Source organism: Pseudorca crassidens, chromosome Y (assembly GCF_039906515.1).
Source record: "Pseudorca crassidens isolate mPseCra1 chromosome Y, mPseCra1.hap1, whole genome shotgun sequence".
NCBI classification, from domain to species: domain Eukaryota; kingdom Metazoa; phylum Chordata; class Mammalia; order Artiodactyla; family Delphinidae; genus Pseudorca; species Pseudorca crassidens.
The window spans coordinates 19,139,545-19,154,312 of record NC_090318.1 but is presented as its reverse complement, the minus strand read 5'-3'; the positions used below and the strand labels follow the sequence as shown (position 1 = coordinate 19,154,312).

The 14,768-nt window shown below is 42.8% G+C and overlaps 2 protein-coding genes across 2 annotated transcripts in view; one reads left to right on the top strand and one right to left on the bottom strand.

Annotated features, from left to right (window-relative positions):
• Nucleotides 1-14,768, top strand: part of LOC137217907 (carbonic anhydrase 5B, mitochondrial-like) — a 196,143-nt gene that overhangs the window by 176,172 nt on the left and 5,203 nt on the right. The window contains exon 3 of the mRNA XM_067724900.1: nucleotides 13,384-13,657. Coding sequence (XP_067581001.1) covers nucleotides 13,384-13,657 — 274 coding nt within the window. The remainder of the gene's footprint in view (nucleotides 1-13,383; nucleotides 13,658-14,768) is intronic.
• Nucleotides 3,202-5,326, bottom strand: LOC137217869 (thymosin beta-4). Its single transcript, XM_067724866.1, has 3 exons — nucleotides 5,230-5,326; nucleotides 4,083-4,196; nucleotides 3,202-3,645 (listed from the first exon to the last, which is right to left on the bottom strand). Exons 2-3 carry the CDS (start codon nucleotides 4,180-4,182, stop codon nucleotides 3,611-3,613), a joined length of 135 nt encoding a protein of 44 aa, XP_067580967.1. The 5' UTR covers nucleotides 4,183-4,196; nucleotides 5,230-5,326; the 3' UTR covers nucleotides 3,202-3,610.

The following is a 14,768-nucleotide window of genomic DNA, read 5'->3' as shown; positions in this document are numbered from 1 at the left end:
ATCTCATCTCATTATACGTAAATAAAATGTATTGGAACCCCAATTTGCTGAGTTTAATTCTCTTAGATTACAGTGTAAGTCACTCTTGGAAATGAAATCTAAAATTGAGAACTTTTGTGTCTGGGGAGGGAGAGGGAAGAATACATTTTTCTTGTGCCCTCCTGGGGCAGAGTGAGGGCTGCTGGAGTAATCAAGCAATAAGTACTTTCAAGGTTAATATAAGGGAGAAAAATAGATTTCTTCTCTACTCTTTGGAATTCTCTTCTGAGAACATGGTAGTAAAGAGATTAAAAAGAGAAAAATAAAATAGAAATATATTAACATATATACATGTATAACAACCAGGAAAAGTGGGTAACTTTGGAACCAAGGATTAAATACCACATTAATAAGGAAAGGGGAGAGGATATAGGTCTCTCAGGGGAGAGTGATTTTTAAAATAATAGATGAGAGGTAGCATAGTTCGTGACAACTTTGAGTGTACTATTGTCTTCTAGTCTCTTCTGTGATGAAGAGTCAATCTCCCTTAGTTAATGAAACTCCCTGGGGTGGGAGTAAGAATGTGTTGATAACAATTGTATCCTTTTCGGAGGATCTGTCTTTAGGCAGCTGAGGGGATGTCAGTGAAAGCCTCTCACTGTATTTGCTGTTTTTAGTGTGTCTACAGTTCAAAATAGTCAATATATCAAAAAGTGGCATATCTGGGGGTGACCTGTTCTGTTATCCTAACTAAGTAGTGTATTTTGAGCTTAAATTCTGTGCTAAGGCTCAGGATACTTTACCTTTATTTGGGGGCTAATATTATTCCCAAAATGAACTGTTCTTTCCAAAGTATGAATTTGGAACCATTCATTTAGAAGTAACAGAAAATATTCTGTCTTGAGTTAGCTGGTTCTTTGAGGGAAATGAATAGATCCTCCTCATGCATTTAGGAGACGTTACCTGACTCACAAAGGTGTGGGGAGAATCTAATGGTTATGAGAATCCAATGATGACCCTTCATTTTAATGGTAAACCTCTTGTCCCCTTTCTGTCTGTAAGAAAGTGTTCACTGCAATCTCCTAAATACCACGGCAATAAATTCCCATACTGATTCATAAATACCCCCAAGTGGCAAAATTATCTCATACTCCTGGGGAAAGAAAACAGAACAAAACAATGGTTTCTCCTCCCATCAAATTTTAAAATGTAGTTTCCCCACTCCACCTTCACCTGCCATGTGCAAAATTAAGAATACAAAGCAAATCTGGCAGAAATAGGCAGAAACTTTGGATTCCCCAACCCACATATCAAGTAGCCAAAATTCAATAATTTGCCCTCCAAACGAAAAAAGGCCTTCTTTGCCTTTACTTGATCTCATGAATAATCCTGCTCCTCTAGGTATCCACTTACTTTAAATTGAGGATACTGGATTTGTGGTAATTTTTTTTTTAAACATCTGTATTGGAGTATAATTGCTTTACAATGGTATGTTAATTTCTGTGTGGTAATTTCTTACAATCTTTGCCTTGTTTGAAAAATGCACACAGCAAAAACCTACCTGGGTTTGGTTTATCTTTGTGCCTTGCACATTTTCATTTTGCCACACCCTTCCTTAGAGGCAAGAAGAGAAAATGCAGGGCTGGAGGGCCAGGCTTCAGCTTGAGAAAGTTCCCTGAACTTTGTGCTCACTGTCCTTGTCTTTTCTCATCAAGCAGGATGTGGCACTTCAGGTTTTGCAGCCATCCCTTCCCTTGCAACGCAGATCAAGGCTTCTAGTTGATGGTCTGGTTGATTACCTAAACCAGTTTAAATGGTTTCCTGTGCATTTCTCAAAATGTGTTTAGCAAAGGAAATGAAATCAACCAGTTGAATAATCAACAATTTGCACTCACCTTTATCCCCCACCCTCATTCCCACCCCAACTTCAAGTAAGACATTTTATTATTATTCTAAAAATTTATTATTTTATTTTACTTTTGGCTGTGTTGGGTCTTCGTTGCTGCGTGCGGGCTTTCTCTAGTTAAGGTGCTCGGGCTTCTCATTGCAGTGGCTTCTCGTTGCAGAGCACGGGTTCTAGGTGAATGGGCTTCAGTAGTTGTGGCACATGTGCTCAGTAGTTGGGGCTCGCAGGTTCTAGAGCGCAGGTTCAGTAGTTGTGGCGCACAGGCTTCGTCACTCCACGGCATGTGGGATCTTCCAGGACCACGACTTGAACCTGTGTCCCCTGCATTGGCAGGCAGATTCTTAACCACTGTGCCACCAGGGAAGCCCAAGAAAGATGTTTTCATATGTCAATTCTTGGGTGAAAAGTTTACCTTCCTGGATATTTACATTGTAAATTTGAGATTTTGCATAAACTTTCATTTAAAAATTCAGTTGTTTTTGTTAGAGAACCTCGGAATCCATTAAGGATTAATAGTGTTAAGACTATTAGAAAAAAAAAGGTAATTTACTTCCTTCTTTTCCTGCACATTAAAATGACTAAACACAAAGGCTTTCCTTTTCCTATCATTGAAAGCATTTCAAATTGAGGATTATCAGACAATAAAAACCTGGAAATGAGCCAATTAATTCATGTTGAATTAAACTTAGCACAATGCCACTGGTACCAGTTTAAAAATCCAAATATTTTAATTTATTTGAATTAACAGTACTTAATTATCCTAAAATCATATTCATTAATGGTATATGTATTTTTCACTGTATAAAAAAATTTAAATGTTGAATTCTAATAGAAAGTGAGCCGTTACACAATGAGGAATCACAAATACTAACTTCCTTTTTAACACTCTGTTAAAAATGCAGTTTCCACCCATTTTTTAATCTAGTAAGACTGCTTGAATTCTATTTGTATCAAAGCCAGTAACTGGTTAAATAACCAAGTTCAATTTGATACCAGAAATACTTTGCTATATATATTCCCATTTCATTTTTTTCGTTATAGAAAGTGTTGCCTTATCAAAACCAAGATTGTAAATATATTTTTAAGAAGTCTTTAATACACCTCACATGAATTCAGCCTATGAAAATGATGTACCAACTAGCTAGTCTAGACAAGGGATTTCACATACCCAGGTGAAACCCTTTTCTATGATATAACGTAATTTACCTAGATCACCAGATGTCTGTCATTTATTTTTCCCCAGTGAGGCCAAGAGGCAGGCCCCTTTGCATAGATTTAATCTGGGAATAAGCCTTCCAGACACCAGCCACACAAGGTAGGTTTTAAAACTTTATTTGCATGTTAAAAAATTGTGCATTCCAATAATTAAAATCATTTGAACAACAACAAAAAAAAAATGGCACTCTGATTTAACTGCATTTTACAGCCCGCAGGACACCTTGGACCACCTTGCTCTTTACTCTAAATTTCACTGTCGTCCCACCCAGCCTCCTCCTTCACCAACATGCAAGTTCTTTTCCTCCCAGCCAGACAGGCGGATGGGAGAGGCAGGCGCGGCCTTTGTTGTCAGTAGTTCTCCTCCATTCTTTGATGTGAAAAGGGGCAGCACAGTCATTAAATCTTAATCCAACCTCTTTGCATCTTACAAAGTTAAACAGCTAAAAGAATTAAAATAACAAGGCAATGCTCGTGGAATGTACAGTGCATATGGAGGCTCACGCCTTATTACGACTCGCCTGCTTGCTTCTCCTGTTCAATCGCTGCGACCGGAAAAGAAAAAGACAAAAAAAAAAGATGGAGGGGGCTGGAGATGCGAATTCAGTAATAGCCGAGCATAGGATTTCAGTACTTTCGTTTAAAGACATCTCTCCTCATCAAATTTCTACAAGCACAAATAGGCATTCCACTATGAAATATTTATGTGATATACAACATTTGAACAGAGAAAAGGATAAAGGTATTTGCATATTAATATGGTATATTAAACACTCAATTAGATTATTAAAGCCCCGTGTTTGTTGACTGCAAGGCAATTTTCAATTAACCTTTCCATGCCGCGTGAATCAAAAAACTGTCAGCTCCTCCCCCGCACTCCCTGCACCCACCCCAATTCTCCCAGCCCCTCCCATCCTCTCCTACCCACCCCGCCACTCCCGTTCGGTCTTTTCTAAAGAAGGGGGGTGGGAGGGAGGCTTACTTTCTTGTGAAGGCAGTGGATTTTTCTCTTTCGTTTCTGTTTTCTTCAGTTTCGACTTATCGAATTTCTCAATCTCAGCCATATCGGGTTTGTCAGACATGGCTGCAGAGGAAGCTGCAGGTACAAAGCCAAGAGGGAGGTTGAGGGCAGGCCTCCCCACTCAGAAACAAGCCTCTGCCCTCCTGTCTCCTGCCGGAAAACCCACTTTGACTCCTTCCGCTTTCATTCAGGGCTAAAGATCATACTCTTTCTACAGGAAAAAATGAGAGCCTCCCTCCCCGCCTTTAGTATTTCAAAACGCGGGGGGTCAAATTGGGAAGATCGCCCACACTAGGAGGCCAAATCTTTCGGAACAGTGAGGTTAACCACTGTGGGTTAGTTACTTGCAGCGTTTCAACATTACAGAAAAGTGAAACCATTTCAAGTTTAAGGGGAAGAAAATCGACGTAGATTTCTTAAAATGAAGCCAAGGCTGCACAAAATGTTTCCGTTTTCTATACGTGGCCTCTTCCCCAAAGATGCGAGCCGTCCTGCTTTCTTCTCTGCTCACAAAGGCGGCAGCTGCTGCCGGGCGCCACCGACCACCGCCCTACCCGCTTCCTTCCTTTCGCTCAACAATGTAGCCAGCCGCACACAAAGCTGCCCCCCACACCCTCTAGATCAACGCTGATCTGCATTTAGGAGCCACTCCGCAGCTCTGCACACATCCCCCTGCAAGAAGGGCGTTTTAAACATTTCATATTATAGCCCAGCCGCCTTAAACCTTAACAGATACAGCCCATAAAGCCATAGGAGGAGAGAGAAAAAATGTCATTGTGGAGCTCCGGGCTTGGGTGGGTGTGAGCGGGAACAAAGGATCTTGCTGCTCCTGATTCACCATCGCCTACGAGGCATGCAGAATGCTTTTGGGGGAGGAAAGAAAAAAATGTTCCCATCGGAGCTGCCACAGCAAAACTGCCAAGTTTTTAAATATTTAAAAAAAAAAAAATCACAGAGTTCTCGACCCCGTTACCCAGCATCTGGAAGGGTCTAGCACCCCCAAGCTCCCCAGGGGCAGCCTTTCCCGGGAAGACGATTCGTGCTCGGCTTCAGGAATGAGGGCGCGGGGCGGGAAGGGGAGCAAAGTGGCAGGGGCCCCAGGGCTCACCGGAGCGAGCTACAAGCGAACGAGGTCCGGCCTCCGCAGTAGTCGCCGCCGAGTGCCGGGCGGGGCCCGGCTGGCGCCGCTATATGCGCGCTCCTATGTAAATGAGGTGACGTCACCGCCGGCGTGCTTAACTTCTTCGCGCAGCGTCTCCGGAACGGCGTCCTGGGCCTGGCTGGCGTTGGGGACCCACACCCCGCGTCCACCCACGCACCTAACCGCAGCGAGGGCGGAAAAATAAAACGCGCAAAACCCACCCTGCAACACTTCCTTCATAATGTATGTCCCCAGCCCTGTATGTCTGTTCTGTCATCATGGGTTTTTGCAGCAGCCGCGCAAACCTGTTCTTGGGGACCGGAGCGTGATAACTAAAGGCCTGGGTGGTACCTAGGGGGACTGGCATTCCTTTACTGCGAAGCTGCCTTTGTCCGTTGCAGACATCCCCAAGCCAGGGTGCGGTGTCCCTCGCCTCAGGCCCTCGCCCACTGCAGCGGTGCGATTCCCGTGATTTCAGCTTTCAGGCCAGTGGAAGCCCTACGCCCCACCCCGGCCCTCTTTGTCTCTTCGCTGGCATCCTCCTAGACTTGCGTGGGAAGTAAACCACCATAAATGATTAAGAAAAAAAACCTTTATTACCGTAGCATGCAAATTTTTTTATCGCTACAATTTTGGTGAGCACCGAAACCAAATAACTAATAGCTGCTGATTCGTTGTTAATTTATCTGGAGTTTATAGAGTACAACACCTCTCCCTTAGAAAAAGTCAGTCAAGTTCAAGCTATGCTACTTACTTCCTGCCTGATGAGGAGGAAGTTTTTTCACTTTCCTGTTCATTACTTTCCTAAATTGTGAATTGCTAAGGAGGCTGGTTTTGAAGGCCAGAGACTGCAATTCCATTATGCCTAAAACTCTGAAGGTTGAATTTAAAAATCAAACTCTATATTTTGAATGGAGTTTTTGGAGCACAATACCATTTTATTTTTCCCCTTGGGGTATAGTTGCTTTACAATGTTATCTTAGTTTCTGCTGTACAACGATGTGAATCAGCTGTATGTGTACATATATCCAGAGGTTTCTTAAAAAACTAAAAATAGAGCTACCATGTGACCCAGCAATCCCACTACTGGGCATATGCCCTGAGAAAACCATAATTCAAAAAGACACATGCACCCCAATGTTCACTGCAGCAGTATTTACAATAGCCAGGTCATGGAAGCAACTTAAATGTCCATCAACAGAGGAATGGATAAAGAAGATATGGTACATTATATATAATGGAACCTTACTCAGCCATAAAAAGGAACAAAATTGGGTCATTTGTAGAGACTAGATGGACCTAGAGTCTGTCATACAGAGTGAAGTAAGACAGAAAGAGCAGGATTCCATTTTGAAGTGCACTTCTAAGTTACATCCGGAAATTTGGGAGCTCTAGGTAGAGAGGAGCAGTTTTCAAAATGGCACCTGACTCTGTGAATACTAGGGACTCCTCTTCTTACAGCTGAAATTACTTGCAAATACCATGCATACCATGCCGGGGTGGGCCACGCTGCACATGGCCTGTGAAAGGAAAATGAACCAGGTTGTTGTTTTAAGGTAAAGTAGTATGCACAATACTCCTCCCTCCCTGCATCCTCAGAAAATGTTTCCAGAAACTCGTTGCTAACCATGTTTATGGCAGAGGCTTTTGTCTCACTTGGGATTAGAGTCTGTTGTTATATAGCACTTAAAAGCCACTGCAGGAGCACCTCAAACCTCCCCATTTTTTCCTCCACTGGCCTTCCTTCTTCAGTGGAGAGGGAGAGGGGGGTAGGGGCAGGTTACTGTCTGGTTCCCCAGTTCACAAGTGGGGATACTGGACTTTTTGTGCAGGCAAAAAGACTTTTTGTGCAGGATGTCACCTCTCTAGTTACATGTCTCCCTGACCCCATCCTAGGAGACTGGTGTGAGGGTCCACTTCATTTGAGAAACAGAAGATGTGGCAGGGTGGATTTTTGGTGGGTTTCAACTGACAGCTGCATTTTACTGACCCCATCTCTGTAGTTTCTCTATTTTTCTTTCTGTCAGTCAGAGCCTGTCAAATATCACTTCTTTCCTCCAATGTTTCCTGTTTAGAAAAGAATACCACTACCAACTCATTGCTGCTTCTTCCTCTCCATTTAAAGGAAAACATACAGCATGAGTTGTTAGTTTGTTTCATTCACGGTCTTTCTCAGGACTAGAGCCTAAGAGATAGCTGCATAGGAGCTCTGAGAAGCTGCTCTGGAGGTTGGGGAGAGCCAGTGTATGTGTGATTTTTGTCTAGGAATATGTACAGTCATGCATCTTGGTAAAAGACTACTGGCAAACACAAAGAACAGATAACTCAAGGTAATGATTTTGGTGCTTTCCTTTGTATTTAAGAACCTGCATTTATTAAAATTCTGTGTGAGGTATACATCTTTACTATCTAAGAGGCCTTCTGTGGAAAGCACAGAGTATCCGGTTATCAACTTAATTTCCTCCCAGAGTGCACTGTTAGTCATTGATAGCATCAGGTTTTGGCTTAATCCTTGTAGACTTGTGGGGGAGGGGGGATAAGCAAAAAAAAAAAAAAAAGCAAAACCGCTTTGTTCTTTGTTTAGTTACCAAGGTCTTTTCCTTAGAAAGTTATGCTTTGCAGAACAGTGTATCTAAAGGGGACTAATGAATAGAAATTTGCAAATGCTTAGAGAATTTTTTTAGTTTTGTAACAAGCAGCCTTCTGCTGTGTTTAGATATGGATAGAAAGGAAGGGAAAGAGAGGAAGGCAACTGGTGAAAAGAAGAGTCTACATTGTTGGACTTGACTTGCCAACTTGTCGGGAATCTAGAGAGAGTGGAAGGGGTAGCAGGAGGCAAATGGAAGCAAATGCAAACTCAGGCAATATTCTTAAGACATGTGTGACTCTGGCCTGTTAATATTTCTGTGCTGGAATTTTCTCATCTGTGAAATGGGATAATTTTAGTATGTACCACACAGTGTTGTTGGGAGGCTGAAATGCTTGGAAATCACATAATAGTAAGCATTTTAAAAACTTATTATTATCATTATTATTGTCATTATTATTATTGTAACTGAATGCAAGTTCATGTGTCCAACGCACAGTGAGGCCAAACAATAATGAAACACTGGACTTTGGAGCAAAGAAAGATATATTGCAGGGCCATACAAGGAGTCAGGTTGCTCATGCCCCCAAAACCTTGATTTCTCCTAAAGACTTCAGCAAAACAGTTTTAAAGGCAAGATGAGGGAGGGGCATGTTTGGTTGTTGCAAACCTCCTGGTGTTGGAATTCTTTGTTCTTACAGCTGTCCATGTAGGTCAGGTCATGATATTCCTGTAAAATTCCAACAAGATAATTGTTGTTCTCTGTTCTGCAACTTTTGATCTCTCATCCTTTGAATGGACCCTTAGCTGTGAGAGCTTTGGGAATAACCTATTCTGTATATTTCAGTCTGTAGACAACATTCTTTTACAAAGCACAGGCAACAAAGCACAAAGTTTAAACTAAAAGTGAAAGATCTAATATGGACTAAGAGTTGTTCTTTCAGGGTTTGGTATTAACTAAACTTTTATATGTTTTTTACATTAGCTATTTCTCAGAAGTACTAGTAAGAGGAGATATTTTGGTAGCTTTCCAGCAAATTGAAAATAGCACCTCCCAGTGGCTGATGCCTTGTAAGAGTCAGGTGAAGTAATAGGAGTTTTAAGACTGTTTTCATGCCCACAGCCTTTCCATGAGGAGAGGTTTATAGATGGGGAAACTGAGGCTTAGAAATCCAGTGCTGTGATAACTCAGCGAGTAGCCACTCTGTATCATTGATGTTAAGGGTACAGAAAAGTTTTCACCCCTTTGCCCTGAGTGTGCTCCAGGAAGAGTGTGAGACAGGCTGCTTTGTTTCTGACAATGCCTGATACATAGCAGTTGCTCAATAAACATTGAAGGCGTGGTATGGAAGTGACTGGCTTCGGTGAGGAATGTCCTTGGCCCCAGCTCGGCCAACTCTGAGTCTGTGACTCTAGCCACTGTGCTTTCATTTCTAGATAATTTAATCCTTTTAGTACTAATATTTCAGATGTCAGGGATGATGTCTTCATCATAGAAGCTACAGTTCTTAAGTGGGTTACCATATGCTGGACAAAAGAACTATAGATCAGGCAGCTCCAGGTTGCATTGTGCACTCTGGGCTCAGGGCTCTCTAGTGAAAAATGAGTAGACAGCCCACCTGGGCCAGGCCCTGCCTTCCTCTCTTTGGGGGGGGCACAGACCCCGTGAAAACCATGCCAAGAGGGCCTGCACTGGAAGGTGGCCACGTTGAAGCCCATGCCCAGTGGAACCAGGCAGCATTGTCAGGGTACACTGTGTTTTATGTTGCTTTCCAGGGTGGGCAGGGACAGATTTGTAGCTATTTCCAAAGCTGGGGAAACAGCACTTGAAATTTGAGTTCAGGAAAATTCATCCTGTTATTTTTAACCTATTACATTTTATGCGGAGTACTGACCAGAGAAGAGGAGGGGGAATGGGGACTAAGCAAGGCTCCCGACTCTTTGCTTTCTCAGGCCCAGGTCCCTTTGTCCATGTTTCAGGGCCTCTTGCCATCTGCCCCCACCTACCTCAGCCCACTTTCCCCTATGACCCCGCAAGCTCCACCTGTTCATCTAAATCTCCTTAAAGACCCAGCCCAAGTCTCCCCTTGATGACAGGGAGGTGATATTTAGTGGTCTAGCTGTACATCAGACCCTCTGTTAAAGCCCTTTGTGTACAACATCTGATTCAGTTCTCACCCTGTGCAGTGGCTACTAATACTCCCATTTGACTGCTGAAGAAACCGAGGCTCAGAGAATTGAAGCAACTTGCTCGACATCTGACTACCAAGTCGATGTGCTCACGGAGGCCCATTTCTACCAGGATTCCCAGCTTGGAGGGCTCCACATTGTACACTATGCAATAGAACAGAAGGCTCCCTCAGCTAGGGGGCTAAAAAGGAGGGGGCAGTACCAGGAGAGCAGAGGAGGGTCAAAGAACATTCTCGAGAATGTTGGACCCTGGGCTGCTAAATTTGTTACTGAATCCAAGCTCATTCTTCTCACCATACAAGAGGCCAAAACATCAGGAGATGAGTTGTTGGGGTAAGGAATAGCTACTTTATTTGGAAAGCCAGCAGATCAGAAAGATGGTGGACTACTGTCCCAAAGACCCATCTTCCCTGAGTTAGAATTCAGCCTTCTTATACTTAAAGGGGAGGGGATGTGGCTGGTTGTTCCAAACTTCTTGGTGTTGGAGTCCTTTGTTCTTGCATCTGTTCACATAGGTTAGGTCACAGTGTTCTTGTAAACCTCCAACAAGACAAATATTCTCTGTTCTGCAACTTTTTATCTACATATGGGTGAAAAACATTACACCCTTAAAGGTCAGAGCCTTGAGAATGGGCTATCCTGTATATTTCAGGCTATAGGCAACATTCTTAACTTGTAGCAAAAGCAATAGAATACCAAGGTTAAAGAAACAGGGACTTCCCTGGTAGAGCAGTGGTTAAGAATCTTCCTGCCAATGCAGGTAACATGGGTTCAAGCCCTGGTCTGGGAAGATTCCCACACGCTGTGGAGCAGCTAAGCCTGTGAGCCACAACTACTGAAGCCCGTGCACCTAGAGCCTGTGCTCTGCCAGAAGAGAAGCCACCGCAGTGAGAAGCCCACACACTACAACGAAGAGTAGACCCCACTCTCTGCAACTAGAGACAGCCCACACTCAGCAACAAAGACCTAACACAGAGAAAAGTAAATAAATAAATAAAAGAAACAGATCCAATATGGAGTAATATTTGTTCTTCTCTATTACAACTTTCTTGTTGATTTTACTGATTTGATGGAATCTTGGAGCCAAAAGGAGCTTTACAGGGGATCTCATTCAACCCGGTTCCCTTCTGCAGCTTGAATTTGCCTCTACAACATCCCCTCCAACTGGTTACTCTGCCTACATGCACAGAAACAGCAACTTAAAAGCCAGAGGGCTTCCCTGGTGGCGCAGTGGTTGAGAGTCCACCTGCCGATGCAGGGGACACGGGTTCGTGCCCCGGTCCGGGAAGATCCCACACGCCGCGGAGCAGCTAGGCCTGTGACCCGTGGCTGCTGAGCCTGCGCGTCCGGAGCCTGTGCTCCGCAACGGAAGAGATGGCAACAGTGAGAGGCCCGTGTACTGCAAAAAAAAAAAAAAGAAGAAGAAGAAGCCAGAGAATCTTCAAGTACATGAGGAAGTGAGGACTAGCTTTGTTTCAATGGGGTTTCCATAGAATAAGAGAAACTGACAGGTAATAAAGTGGAGAGGCAGGCAGGGCCATTATAATATAATATATTATATATATTATATATATTATATTATATTATATATATATAATATAATATTCTATTATTATAACAATAATAGAAAGAACAATAATCATGACCATAATCATGGCAGTAATATTAGGAAACATTCTTGAATGCTTATTGTATACCAAGGAGCCTCCCATGAAATACCTCATTTAATCTTCAACCCTATGATAGAGACACTGTTATTTTTCTCCATCTCAGATGTGGGAATCCTTGAGATATTAATACATTTCCAAAATCATATGTCACTGCCCACACAGTGAAAGGCAGAGGCAGAATTTGAACTCTGACTAGCTGGCTAAGAAGCCATCTCATTTAAGAATTACATACTTTTCTAATCCTAAACTAAGGACTTTAGCCTTTTTCTATAGGCCAATGCATAAAGTTACAATCTGTCTCATTAAACCACCAAGGTCTTCCATCTTTAAAACATTTATATATAACTATTAAAATACTAGATCATATAAATTAAAAATTTGCCTGCCCCAATTTTCAAGTTATATTATAGAAACCCTATCTGCTCTCTTTGCATCCTCCTAAAAATGTACTTGCAATAGACAGTTCTATATCCAGAGTATTACTAGTTTTACACAGCTTTTTACTTCTTTAATATTTTTCCAGCAGTCATTCATATTACAATGGTTAAAAAATAGGAGGTCAAATAATATATTGAAGTAGGAAGCAATACATATTCCCAATGGATTTCTGTGTTAACAATTGTAACATGTTATTCCATTGTGAAGCAAAATCATCACTAGCAAGTAATAAATGTTCATATATTTAATGTGCTTTGTCTGTGAACATCAAAGATTTTCCATAGAATGCGACTCTGCACCATCAGCAGAAAATACTAACTGTATGATAAGAAAAGTAAACCACAGGTAATAGACAACCAGCCAAATTAAAGAGGAAGCTCAAAGCATGCCAGTTTTGACCACCGAGAGTGTCTCCAGACATTGCCCAATGTCCCCCGGGGTCAGAATCGCTCCCTCCTTTGAGAACCACTGGTCCAGAAACTGCCTTGGAGCGCTCTGTGTCTATGCCGCTGGGGCACTTGTACCAAAAAATCGAAGGTTAAGATCCTGCTTTGGGCAGCTATCTCAGGAAGAGAACCGTCTCCTCTGTAAGAGGAAACCAGAGGCAAGCTTGTTTTTTACAAGTGGAGTGCCAGTGACCCTGCCATGCACAGCGGGGGCTGACTGGGCAGCAGCTGCCTTGTCACTTTCGCCAGTCCTCAGACTCATTCTCCGTGGTGGGGTGAGGTGCAGAGGGTCGTTGGTAATGATTTATCTTGATTCGTATTTTGTCCAGCTTTCCTGTTGGTCTCGGTTCTGCCCATCCGTGCTGATTCTAAAGGGCAGAGAGCTGGACCACCCGAATTATACATGTGGGTTCCATCCATCATGCGTGGATAGCTCTTTCTTTGTTATAAGAAGTTTCCTGAGATTTATCAGGGACTTGCCACAAAGACCTGGCGCTCGACTCTTTGGTAGAAAAATCACCGTCAGTGATGTCATCAGCACCCGTGTGGGACAGAGTGTGCGTGTACACCTTAATATATACAGTGTCATAGCTATCCATGTGGCAGGACTCCAGGGACCTTAGCAATGCTAACATTCTATCCAGGCTTTGCAGGATGGCTGCCTAATCCTCACAGCTGGCTCACGTAAGAGGTGAACCCAGCATACACGCTTACATGGGACCATATCATCCCCGCAGGGGGATTTCAGCTAGTGTCATCTCGAGGACAGACCCGATGTGCTTTCTCCTAGTGCACCCTCTCTGGGAGAGCGTGGACCTGGTCCCGGGGGGTGAGTGCCAGTCGCCCATCAACGACCGGTGGAGGGACAGTGTCTACGATCCTGGCTTAGAACCGCTCACCGTCTCTTACGACCCGACCACCTGCCTCCGCGTCTGGAGTAACGGGTACTCTTTCCTCGTGGAACTTGAAGACTCTGCAGATAACTCAGGTGAGAGCCAGACCTGTCTGTGGGCTCATCTGGAGTTAAAGGGACAGTTTCATGTCAGCACAGGCCACATCGCGAGGTCTCCATGGGAGAGGGGACCTCTTTTGTTAGTAGTGGCACGGGACTCACTGGACTCTTTTTTTCATTGTGTGATACACATAACATGAAATGTACTCTCTTAGCCTTTTTTTAAGTATATGGTTCAGTAATATTAATTACATTCACACTGTTGTGCAACTGTCACCTCCATCCATCCTCAGAACTTTGTACCCATTAAATAATAACTCCTTATTTTTCCCCGCCCTCCAGCCCCTGGCAATGAACATTTTCCTTTTGTTTCTATGAATTTGACTTTTGGGTGCCTCATTTAAGTGGAATCATACAGTATTTGTCTTTTTATGATTGGATGATTTCACTGAGCATAATGTTTCCAGGTTCATCCGTATTGTAACATGTGTCAGAATTTCCTTCTTTTTGAAGGCAGAATAATATTCCATTGTATGTACAGTTAATCCGTAGACAACGCAGAGGTCAGGGGCACCAACCCTCCACAAAGTTGAGAATCTGAGTATACCTCATAGCCAGCCCTCTATATCTGCAGTTCCTCCATATTCTTGGATTCATCCAGCTGGGGATCATGTAGTGCTGGAATATTTACTTTAGAAAAAAATCCACGTATTAGTGGACCCACGCAGTTCAAACCCGTGTCGTTCAAGGGTCAGCTGTATATACCACATTTTGTTATTCCCTTCATCTGTTCGTGGACACTCAAGTTGCAGCCGCCTTTTGGCTATTGTGAATAATGCTGCTATGAACATGGGTGTACAAATATCTTTTCAAGATGCTGTTTTCAATTCTTTTGGGTATATACCCAGAAGTGGGATTGCTGGATCCTCCTTGGACTTTTTTGAGTGTATGAAAAATGTCTCTTTTCATTTTTATGCACATTTCCATCTACTAGTATAAACAGTATTTCCTGTTAATACATGTATCTCTGTGTATAGATTCTATAACTGATGTAGAAGATAGGGCGTGAAGTTAAAACTTTGCTAGAAATTTATTTTCTGTGTGTGTTGAATATGTGGTAATGTTCCTCTGCTTACTGACTTTACAAATAACTTTTATATTAAATAGCAATACTATTTAGTCAGATTTTAAATGATAAAATTGCAATACAGTTGAGCCTTGAA